General features: G+C 36.5%; 1 protein-coding gene across 1 annotated transcript in view; it reads left to right on the top strand.

Annotated features, from left to right (window-relative positions):
- The window catches only part of LOC124799312 (DNA repair protein RAD52 homolog), a 68036-nt gene extending 55829 nt beyond the window's left edge, over positions 1-12207 (top strand). Inside the window, exons 3-6 of the mRNA XM_047262899.1 lie at positions 5764-5915; positions 10693-10891; positions 11007-11234; positions 11313-12207. Coding sequence (XP_047118855.1) covers positions 5764-5915; positions 10693-10891; positions 11007-11234; positions 11313-11506 — 773 coding nt within the window. The 3' untranslated portion in view covers positions 11507-12207. The remainder of the gene's footprint in view (positions 1-5763; positions 5916-10692; positions 10892-11006; positions 11235-11312) is intronic.
- The last annotated feature ends 553 nt before the right edge of the window (positions 12208-12760 follow it).

The following is a 12760-nucleotide window of genomic DNA, read 5'->3' on the forward strand; positions in this document are numbered from 1 at the left end:
TCTTCATTAAATGAATCCGTAGTGGGTTACACCAATTTTGCACTTGATTAATTTCAAAATAGTTGTCTACAAGTTACAACACTAATGTTTTACTCCTGAATGGCACCTGAATGAAATACAAAAATGATAGGCTATAAAAACAATGTAACGAAGTAAAGGCTATAAAAACAATGTAATGAAGTAACAAAAAACAGAAAAATATAAAAAATGGGTATTTGTGGGTTACACCGTTTCTGCACCAAACCCCTCAGTTTTCCCATTTCTTCTTCTGTCTCCATAGCACTTGTTTTCACGTTGAATTCTTTCTGCAAAGCTTCCTTCAGTGTAACTCATGATGTAAGACTCTCCTCACCTTGAATAAAAGTATTAGCTAACTCTCCAAGTACCTTTTTTGCAAAAGCAAGCATATGCGATAGACTCCAACCCATTTAAAATGCTGTTTCTTTGAAGTCAGTAAACCACTTAATAACTGGATATCTGTCACTGCCGCTAAATGACTTAAGAGCACTCTTGATGTCGCAAAATGACACAGAAAATTTACATAGACCTAGTGAATGTGGCAAGATTCATGTTTCGCTTTTATTGCCTATTTCTAAATTGGAAAGTTTTTCCGTCATTTTTCAAGTAAACTTAAGCTTTTATCACTGCCCATTTGCAGAGGCTTTTGATTGTGTAAATCATGAAATTCTGCTAGACAAGCTCAAGTATTGTGGCATGAATGGGACAGTGCACAAACGGTTTAATTCGTACCTAACTGGAAGAGTGCAGAAAGTTGGAATAAGCAGTTCTCATAATATGCAAAGATCAGCACATTCCTCAAACTGGGGAACTATCAAGAATGGGGTTCCACAAGAGTCGGTCTTGGGTCCTTTGTTGTTCTTAATATATATTAATGACTTGCCATTCTATATTCATGAAGAGGCAAATTTAGTTCTCTTTGCTAATGATACAAGTATAGTAATCACACCTGACAAACAAGAATTAACTGATGAAATTGTCAATGTCTTTCAGAAAATTACTAAGTGGTTCCTTGTAAACGGACTCTCACTGAATTTTGATAAGACACAGTACATACAGTTCCGTACAGTAAATGGTATGGGGCCATTAATAAATATAGACCTTAATCAGAAGCATATAGCTGAGGTAGAATATTCAAACTTTTTAGGTGTGTCCATTGATGAGAGATTAAATTGGAAGAAACACATTGATGATCTGCTGAAACGTTTTGAGTTCAGCTACTTATGGAATAAGGGTCATAGCAAATTTTGGTGATAAACATCTTAGTAAATTAGCTTACTACGCCTATTTTCACTCGTTGCTTGCATATGGCATCATATTTTGGGGTAATTCATCACTGAGGAATAAAGTATTTATTGCACAAAAGCGTGTAATCAGAATAATAGCTGGAGTCCACCCAAGATCACCCTGCAGACATTTATTTAAGGATCTAGGGATATTCACAGTAGCTTCTGAGTATATATACTCTCTTATGAAATTTGTTATTAACAACTTCAAAAGTAATAGCAGTGTGCATAACTACAATACTAGGAGAAAGAATGATCTTCACTATTCGAGATTAAATCTAACTTTGGCACAGAAAGGGGTGAATTATACTGCCACTAAAGTCTTTGGTCACTTACCAAATAGTATCAAAAGTGTGACAGATAACCAGCAAGTATTTAAGAATAAATTAAAAGAATTTCTGAATGACAACTCCTTCTACTCCATAGAGGAATTTTTAGATATAAATTAAGAAAAAAAGAAAAAAAACCAAACAAAAAAAAATTATAAAAAAATAAAATAAAAAAGTTGTTACATTAACTTAATTATGTTGTTAAATTAACTTATTTATGTCATGTATTGGAAAATTTGACTCGTTCCACATCATTACGAAATATCGTATTCATGATCCATGGAACTAGTATTAATCTAATCTAATCTAATCTAATCTGCAGATTAGGTAGAAAAACTGCATCATGACTTGTTCAATTGATACCAGACGAGCCCCCAAAATTTGTAGGAAAAACCGTTACAACTTTCATGAAGAACTATTTATCAATCTCCTCATTATGAAATTTAATATTGAACTACCAAAAAACAAAAGAACTTAACCAACAAACTCACGTTTTTTCCATAAACATAATCTCTCCATGAACATAAAATATATATATATATATCTCTCTCTCTCTCTCTCTCTCTCTCTCTCTCTACGCACGCGCGCGCGCACACACACACACACACACACACACACACACACACACCCTATCATTCTGTCTTTTCTTATTGTCAGTGTTTTCTGTATGTTCTTTTCATCATTGATTTTGTGGAGAACTTCCTCATTCTGTATTTTATCAGTCAACCTAATTTTTAACATTCTTCTGTAGACCACATCTCAGACACTTTGATTCTCTTCTGTTAAGATTTTCCCACTGTCCGTGATTCATTACCGTATAATGTTATGGTCCTAACATACATCCTTAGAAATTTATTCCTCAAATTAAGGCCTGTGTTTGATACCAGTGGACTTCTTTTGACCAGGAATGCCCTCTTTGCCTGTGTTAGTTTGCTTTTTTATGTCCTTCTAGCTTCGGCCATTGTAGGTAATTTTGCTTCCATGGTAGCTGGATTCCTTAACTTCGCCTACCTTCTGATAACCGATTTTCGTGTTAAGTTTCTCATTATTGTCATTTCTGCTACATCTCTTTATCTTTGTCTCTCTTCAGTTTACTATCAGTCCACATTCTATACTGATTAGACTGTAAATTCCATTCAAGAGATCCTGCAGTTCTTCTTCATTTTTATTGAAGATAGCAATGTCGTCAATGAATCTTATCATAAATATCCCTTTGCCCTACATTTTAATCCTACCCTTGAAACTTTCTTTTATTTCTATCATTGTTTCTTTGGTGTATAGATTGAACAATAGGGCAAAAGACTGCATCCCTATCTTACACTATTATTAAGCCAAGCACTTCGCTCTTGATCTTTCAGTCTTATTGTTCCCTCTTGGTTCTTTCACTCTTATTGTTCCCTCTTGGTTCTTGTACATAATATGTGTTACCTGTCTTTCCCTATATCTTACTCCTATTTTTTTCCCAGAATTTCGAACATCTTGCAGCATTTTATATTGTCTTAATGCTTTTTTTGGATCAACGAATTCTGTGAGCTTGTCTTGATTTTTCTTCAGCCTTGCTCCATTATTCACAATGTCAGAACTGCCTCTGGTGTCTTACCTTTTCTAAAGCTGAACTGCTTATCATCTAACATATCATTAATTTTCTTTTCCATTCTATATATTATTCTTGTGAGCAGCTTAGATACAAGAGCTGTTAGGCTGATTGTGCGATAGTTTTTGCACCTATTTGCTCTTGCTATCTTCGGAATTCTGTGAACATTATTTTTCCAAAAGTGTGATGGTATATCACTAGACACTATACATTTTACACACCAGTGTGAATAGTCACTTTGTTGCCAAGCCCCTCAATGATTGTAGAAATTCTGATAGAATGTTATCTATACCTTCTGCACTATTTTACTCAAAGCTCCTCTAAATTCTTACTCTGATACTGGATCTCCCATCTCATTCCTGTTACTCCAATTTCTCCTTCCACATTAACGGACATGTTCTCCTTGTAGAGACCTTCAGTGCGCTCTTCCCACTTATCTGCTCTCTTCTGCATTTAACAGTGGAGTTCTATTGCACACTTCATGTTACCACCCTTTTGTTTAATTTCACTGAAGGTTGTTTTGACTTCTCAGTATGTTGAGTCAGTCTTCCTGTTGATCATTTCTTTTTGGATTTCTTCACAACTTTCCTGAAATGATTTTGCTTAGCTGCCATGCATTTCCTATGTACTTCATCCCTAAATGATTTATATTGCTGCATCCCTGTCTTCCCCTGAATATTTTTGGCACTCCTTCTTTGCTCAATTGAAATATGTCATCTCTTACCCAAAGTTTCCCAATAGTTATCTTCATTGTACCAATGTTTGTCTTTCCAACTTCTGTGATTGCCATTTTTAAAGATAGCCACCACTCTGTTCAGCCGAGTTGCCTGCTGTGGTATTCTCATCGTACTGCGCAGTGTTCAACTTATCTGGCTTGTCACTGGCCTTATTGGCAGAGAAACCCTTAAATCCCCCATCCAAATCCCACAACACACCATAGTTGAGACAGTGTAAGAAGATCCCTAACAGCTCGCAGTGCTGTTGTGAGCTTCCAGCTGTGGGGTGCTAATGGTTGCAGGTGAAACAGTAGCTGTCTACAGAGCTGTGACAACAGTGAGGCATTCCCATAGAGACGTTTACAAATTCGCATTACGTTATTGATTGATGTAGGCCTGTGAAGCTGCCATTCCCAGCCCGCTGCAACTGTTAGGAATCGACTTATGTCACCCCAACTATAGCAATAAGAACTTTATAAGATGAATATGTTAATACAAAGATATATTCAGTGAGCTCTGTGTTTTCGGTTGGTTAACTTGTATGGCTTTACCACCTCACACTTCATCTGACTTAAGCAGATTTTTGCATTTCTTTTACTCACTTGTTGACAAGCAAAAAAGGATTTCTTGTTAGGGAGAATGCAGCATGTTATCTTTGGTGGACAGTAGTAGACAGATGTGGAAGTAACTTGGGTGTGCTCCAGGGAAGAGTGTTGGTTCACTTGATGTTGATGTAGTATATTAATGATCTTCAGACATTTTGCAGACAATACATTTCTCTACAGCGAAGAGTAGCCTGAATGAAAATGTACAAATATTCAGTCAGACCTTGATAAGATTTCAAAATAGTAAAATTGTGCACTTCACTAAAAGAAAAAAACATAGTATCCTATGTCTATAATATCAATGAGTCACTGTTGGAATCAGCCAACCCATAGAGATACCTGTGTATCACACTTTGGAGCGATTTGAAATGGAATGATCACATAGGCTCAGTCATGGATATAGCAAGTAGCAGGCTCCGGTTAGTTGGTAAAGAGTACGGAAATGCCATCATTCTAAAACTGAAACTGCTTATAAATCACTCTTGCAACCCATCCTAGAATATGGGTCAAGTGTGGAGCCCTTATCAAAGACTAGCAGGAGATATTGAATATATATAGAGAAGGGCAGCACAAATAGCCACAAGTTTATTTGACCCACTGGAGAGTGTCACTGAGATGTTGAAAGAACAGAATTGGCAGACTCTTGAAGATAGGCGGAAACCATCCCAAGTTTTAAGAAGCAGTTTTGAACGATGACTCGAGGAATATACCTCCCAGCCCCTACGTATCACTCTCATAGGGATTGTGAAAATAAGAGTAGATTAATTACAACATGCACAGAGACATTTAAACAATTATTTTTTCCCTCACTCCTCGCATGAATGGAGTGGGGGAAAGCCCTAATAACTAGTATGGTGAGGTGTACCCTCTGCCATGCCCTTCACAATGGTTCACAGAGAGTAGATGTAGATGCAGAAGCATAACATTGTATGGTCGATGTGTCATTCAAACATACTTTTCAGACACTCGAAGCAATATTTGCCAATTTTCATAAAACCACTGCTCTGTCTTTGCACAATGACAGGGTATAAATAGAATATGCAATGACTTAGATGGTTTAACATAGTATTGGCTTCAGTATGTTATTTACTTGGACTGAAAAATCTCACATTATTTGACAATACCAATGACCTTCTTTTGAATTTTGAACCTGTTAATATACTAGAACTTAATGCTGCAAATGAATTGGTTGTCTGAGGCTGTGGTATTTTACAGATTATGTAGATTCCAATGAAGGAGTGTTTTCAGTTGGAATATCATCAGTTGTCAAAGTAGAATTAAAAGATGGCACTTACCATCAGGAAATCGGCTATGGAATATCTGAGGGTCTCACAAGTAAAATACGAAGTATGTCACATGCAAGGGAGGTAATGATAAAATAATACTTAGTGATTTTTGAATTTTAATATTTTTCTGTTCTTTTTTTGAGGTACAGTGATAAATCTGTTTGTTATTGATTTTTTTATAGATCATCTTGTACAACATGTATTAGGAGAGTACCGTATTTACTCGAATCTAAGCCGCACCGGAAAAATGAGACTCGAAATAAGGAAAAAAAAAAATTCCCGAATCTAAGCCGCACCGGAAATTTGAGACTCGAAATTCAAGGGGAGAGTAAAGTTTTAGGCCGCACCTCCAAATCGAAACAAAGTTGGTCCATTGTAATAATGAGACACAATTTAGGTCGAATGAATGACGATACAGCTACAGTAGTTTGGTTCGAGTCGTAAGCTTAGCAGTTAAGCTTTACCAGGTAACCATTGCTATGCGTCAGGCGCTCCGTCCATATTTATACGGGTGCCCTTCCTCTTTCGCGTGCTTCGTCTGGTTTGAATCGATTGCTTATTTAGCTTTGATCAGATAAGTGCTGTTTTCTTTGTTATAGGTGTTTGCGTCACTCTAAGCTGAAAATGCATTACTGTACTGTGTCACGCATTGTTGTCGCATTCTGATAGAGCGTGTTTACGGCCTGTCGCCGCTCGCGGCATAGCTTGCTTTTGTGCGCGCTACTGCCGCTTACAATTCAAAAAAAAAGAGAGAGTAATCGTCTCACTAGCGAAACAATGGCAAGAGACTGCTATTTGTTGTTACTTACACTGCTGCTTTCTTTCATAATGATCAACAAGAACCAAATAATAGACTGCGTATGATAGAACATGTTCTGAACGAGAGTTAGGCGAAAATGTTTCTCCGTTTGAAAATCTTTGCGGCCGGTTCTTTAGCACATCAACTTCTGCACAGAAATTAGTCATCTTAGAATTAGAAATCTAGTCAGTTGCCGTGCTTCATTTCTGACTGTATCACTATTAGGCATAAGAATAATACGAATATAAACATGACACGATACGTATATTCTTCCGCGTTTGCTGTTGTCTCACTCTAGTTTCGTAGTTTATTAGGCAGGCAGGATTTAAATGAGATAGCAGCAAACACGAAAGAATACATGACAAAATGTTTATATTCGTATTATTCTTATGGTGAAGAGAATACTGCATGTGATTCACATTTCATCAGGTTCCTATTAGCAACCATCTCTTCTCACAGGTAGGAAAAAATTCAGAAAGTAGAGTTGGCCATATTGACAAACATCCCAAACAGTCTTGCATGTCGGATTTTCGTAGTACATTGAAATTCTGCTACATTCGAAGATGAACAATACGGAATTTGTATTTACTTCGTTGGATAATGTATGAAAATGCAGTGGTCGAAACTCGGGGCGGAGGAAAAAAAGCTCGTCTTCCACCTTTTTTTTAAATTTATTTACTGACGCGGAGGTTTTGGCGCCAGTATTTATCTTTGTGCCTACGAAGCATGCCTGTGTAGCGCTACATATATTTGACGGCAGAAGTTAGTTGTCGCGGCACCTACCAACATTTTTCAGAATTTCCACTTGCTTTGCACTCGATTCTAAGCCGCAGGCGGCTTTTTGGATTACGAAAACCGGAAAAAAAGTGCGGCTTAGATTCGAGTAAATACGGTAGCCCTTTCATGAATTTCAACTTGTTCTCACACACAAGTGAAATGGATTTTCTATTTTGCATTTTAGTGAATCCTGTAACATAATTAAATAGACCAGACATATTTTGCCTGGTGAGTGGGAGTTTGCTTGATGCCAGCTACCGTAAAACAGGTGTTTCTTTGTATGTGGTTAAATTTTCCATCATTCTGTGTCAAATTATCTCTCCTCACCACTACTCTTTCCTTTTATTTGTAAAATTTTTTTGAGAAGTGGCGACATTTTCATACAAAAAAATAATAAATCCTTACCTTACTGTGTCTCTGAAAGCTTTACTTAGGTCTGCCACAACTATATCCAATTTGTATAAATAACAAAAACAGAACTAACTTTCCCCATGGTCTGGTATTTTGAGTCTGTATTTTGATACAGTAACTAATTGAGGTAACAATCATGACCCTAAAACTGATGCAGTCTTGGCATTCCATTTTCATCTGATTTTCACATGAGGTCATTAGTAATCTGTATGCTGACTCGTCAGCAGCAGTTGTTGCAATCAAAGTAGCTAGTGGTCAGATAAAGTAATTGCATTCACATTAACCCTTGCCAGAGATGAAATATGCTTGATTGCTTCCTCCTCCAGCTGTAGTATGTGACTGTCATTACTGTCACTTCTGAAACCACAAGAAATTTATTATTTATGAATCTTCAGTTCTATGTTTTCTCACTTTCCACTCATACCTCTGCTGGACAGATTGCCTAACTTAATAAGTGCACAAAAGAAATATTTTTTTGGGCCTTGTTCCCTTGATGATCTGACCCATTATATGACTTAGAAAAACACTGAGAAATCTTGATATTGCAAAGACAGATTTTGCTTTGCCACTAACAGAGAGTATGCAGCTACCAGTCACTATTTAGGTTTTCAAAATTTACTTTTATGCCCTTTGCTGCTTTCAGATGTTTTCAGTTCTCGATGCATACATGTGTGTAATTTAACACCTTATAATAGAAAAAAGAGCTCAGTTTTTATTTGCTCTCATTTCTTGACAACTTCTTTCTTCTTGCTAGTGTGGCCATTGAATTCTTATTGGAATGTGTGATACACACTTTTTGTAAAGCTAATAGAAATGTTAAATTTGCCCTAGCTTATTTAAAGTGAAACATGTTTGTCATGTATTGCACAAGCATTTACTAATGTAGTATATGTAAATAACTGTTTGCTTGTTGAAATTTCAGTAGCAATTTACCCCTTCAAGTTTTTGTGCACTGTGTTTTGCATGTGTGTCAGACTTGCAAAAAAAACCTGTTATGCTTTCTGATAGAAGTTCTGTAGCCACACTCGCAAGAAGAAAGGTGCTGTGGGGTTTTCAGAGTATACAATGTGAGAACTTCCTTACATTGTGTAATGTGAAACTAAACAAACATGCACTTTCTGAAGATGGTTGTGAAAACATTGAAAACCAGCTAACAAAATGAAATAATTTTGCTATAACGTTTCATTGTGCTTGTCTGCAACTCGACATATTATCTTTATGGTGAGTAGCAATCCATCTTTTCATGTATTGTGGTGATAATTTGAAGTTAAATTAAATGGGAATTAATGAAGGATGTCAACAGGAAGAACAATGCTTCTGGTTAGGTAACCATGGGATGATCAAAACAAAATCAAAGCAGCAATAAGGCAGGTGCTGTTCTAATAATGAATAAGAAAATAGGAATTCAGGTGTGCTACTGTGAGCAGCATAATGAACAAATGATCATATTCAAGACAGACACAAAGCCATCACTCACAGCTGAAGTACAAGTATATATGGCTGCTAGCTGTGTACATGATAGATTGAAAGAATGGTTCGTGAGATAAAATAATTTATTCAAGTGTGAAAGGAGATAGTAATTTAATTGTGATGGAAGCTGGAATTTGATCACAGAAAAAGGAAGAGAAGGAAAGATAGTAAGAGAAGGTACACTGGGGGAAGGGAGTGAAAAGGGGAGTGACCCGGTAGAATTTTGCACAGCTCACAAGTTAATGACTGCTAACATTTGTTTTAAGATTCATGAAAGAAGGTCATATACTGGGAGATACCTGGAGATATTGCAGTCATGGAAAGTGTAAACAAGTACAGGAAACACTTAGATCACCCAAGGGGTGAGGAGAGGGGAGGGGGTAAAAGTCCCTCCTCCCTCCTGCAGGGCTGAGAGCCAAGATTTTGCTTCTGTGAAACTGACATACAGTGGTATGGATTACTGATTCCTTCTGGTGTTGACAGTCATACTCAAACCTCATATAGGACCAGGATTAGTATCCTTACTTATTTCAAAATAAGAAAGGATAACAATGAGTAACGCACAATCCAGATCAAGGCAGAGTACACAAAACATTTGGTAGTGTCTACTGTGTAATTGCTTACTGATGTTGGCAGTGTAGTGAATGTGGTAGTTGAGGCCTGACCTCTACCAGTATCATAAGCAACCATAACTCCAACACCCCCATCTAAAACTGCTGCATCAAACTGTCTCCATAATTGTTGTTTCTGTTGTTCTCAGATCAAAGACAGCTTTGATGCAGCTCTCAATAGTAGTCTGTTCTGTGTAAGCCTTTACATTTTTTGCAGAATTGTTGCATCCTACTTCCATTTGAACATATTATAGTCAAGCCTTGGTCTCCCCTACAGTACTTGTCACCACCTCCATACTTGCCTCCATTATCAGACTGACTATTCCATGCTACCAAAAGTATACGATATTAATGGAATTAAAAGGGTGGGTCTTCTAATATTGATCTCTTGCATCTATAGTACTGGAACGAACTACTATAATCTTGCTTACCTTTTGAAGAGTTGCACACATGACTGAGTTGCGTTTGCATGAGTGTGTATGTGTGTTTATTGTTGACGAAGGCCTTAATGGCTGAAAGTTTTAATTGTGAGAGTCTTTTTGTTGTGCCTATCTGCAACTCAGCATCTTCACCATATGGTGAGTAGCAGCTTTCCTTCTAATAATATTGTTACATTCTGCTTGCTTGTGCAAAAACAAAAACAGTAATAATAATAATAATAATAATAATAATAATAATAATAATAATAAGACATAACGTCTGAGAAAGGAAAGAAATAATAATAATGCTGGACCCTTACAGGAAAAGTATGTGGTTTTAACTAAAGCTCTTTGTTATTTTTACACAACAGGATTCTGTGTTAAGGGGCATAAGATCAGCTTTACTCAGTTTCGGCGGAAAGATGTCAGAAATTCTGATGAATTCTGATTTTTATCCTTCTGAAACAAGGAATTGTGATGGCAATTCCCAGAATGTAGGAATAACTCCAGAAAAGAAACCACTGGCACAACTTTTTCCCAACAATCAAGAATGTACACCTTCCATGTCAGGTGATTCATTTTGCCTATTACAGTAATTCATTAATAAAAAGAAATAATATTGAGATTAAGTATAGGGTAACTTTATAGTGAACCTTTATGTTTTTTCTTTCTTTGTGCTTTGTAGTGAAAACAACAAAGAAGCCTAGTACCACCTGCACGTCACCAGTGTTACATAGTGTGAACAAGAATTGCATGTCTGATGAAGAAAGTCGACTTGAAAGGAAGCGGAGACAGCAACAGAAACAAGAACAGTTCCGTCAACAGTTCAAACAACAGAAATTAATACAAAACTCATCAGCTAAAAATACTCCACAGAAGACATCAAACAGCATAGCAGACAAAGGGAATACATGTGAGTTTTTAAGGATATTACTACCGTGATTATGAATTAAAAGTACTTTAACATTTTATGCTGAGTCTTGTTTCTCAGGTGAGTGGCCAATTGCCATTGAAACTCCACTTGCAGAGGAAGAATTCTTATCAACTCAAGAAGTAGAGCAAATGGTTCAGACAAAAACTGTACCTCTACTGGCTGTGTCAGCTGACATGAGGTCACCAAAAAGATTTTCTCCTCTGAGACCAGACAGCTTCATTCCAAAGAAGCCACAGCAAAACACCAATTGATCTATTTAAACATCGTAAAATGTGTAAAAATATCAAATGTTTTAATGTTTTTTAACTTTTCTAAGCTTATAATTGTATGCATCTCAAGTAACACCAAAAGGAACTATTACCTCTAAAAGAGATTGGTAGAAGCTTTGTAATTAAAAACAAGACTAATCGTTAGAAACCACTTTCGAAAGTTTTGCGTATGTATATGAAATGGAATTGGAGTACCGATTTTAAAAACAATTATGACAGTGATATGTAAGGTTTGATAGCTGTTTTAATAAACAGTACTTAATTCCAAATGTTTTAATCTTGCACTTGAAAGAGGCATGGAGTGCATAAACTTCATGGACTTTCATCAGTTTTTGCTATTACTCATTCGTAGTGGGTCATGTATTTCTACACACTGTGATGCTTCTTTTCAGCGTGCTATTGCTATGATTACTGAAAGGAGTATAAATGCTATCCCTTTTTCAGTCATTTAAACTGTGCTTAGACATTCAGCTATAATGTATCCTTCAGAAAAATAATGGAAAAAAGACAGTTGTAGGGAAAATGTTTTAACTACAATGATCACACTTTTCAGAAGCATGCATAAAGCATTGGACAAGAACCAACAAGAAGCGTTAGGTGCAAAAATTCAAGAAATGTTTCACCCCAAAAACAAACGCACACACACACACACACACACACACACACACACACACACACACACACACACACACTGGCACTGAAAAGATTATATGGAACAGAATTACAGATGTGTTGTTACTTTGATTTTCTATCCTGCAGGAGATGCTGTTTTTAAAAATGACTGCTGTAACTAGAACTGAAATTTGTGAAGTTATCTAGATGATTTGTTAGTTTTGCTCAGGGATCAGTCTAATCTGAGATGTGTAATACATGTGACAGAGTGATAATGTGAAAATAATTGTGTTATGAACTCTGATAGAAACTAAAGCTATTTTCCTCACACGCACTGACAGATTGTATAATTATATAACCCTGACTTGTTGAGACCATTGTTTTAGCGCATGGAAGTCTCAAAACATTTATGAGGATGTTTAATTGTGTTATTCTTGATTTAAAACAGCAGTTTTAAAAAAGAAAATTTTTAACATGATTGACAGATATTTCCAATTTGAGGGTGGCTGGATACTCTCAGCATCTCACAAGAGTGGGACGAAGTACCTTTGGTGATATAGTAGTAATGATAAACACTGGCTGTTGATTTACGGGATCAGTTCAGATGAAAATGGAGTGAGAAAG

This window comes from Schistocerca piceifrons, chromosome 5 (assembly GCF_021461385.2).
Source record: "Schistocerca piceifrons isolate TAMUIC-IGC-003096 chromosome 5, iqSchPice1.1, whole genome shotgun sequence".
In the NCBI taxonomy this organism is placed as follows: Eukaryota; Metazoa; Arthropoda; class Insecta; order Orthoptera; family Acrididae; genus Schistocerca; species Schistocerca piceifrons.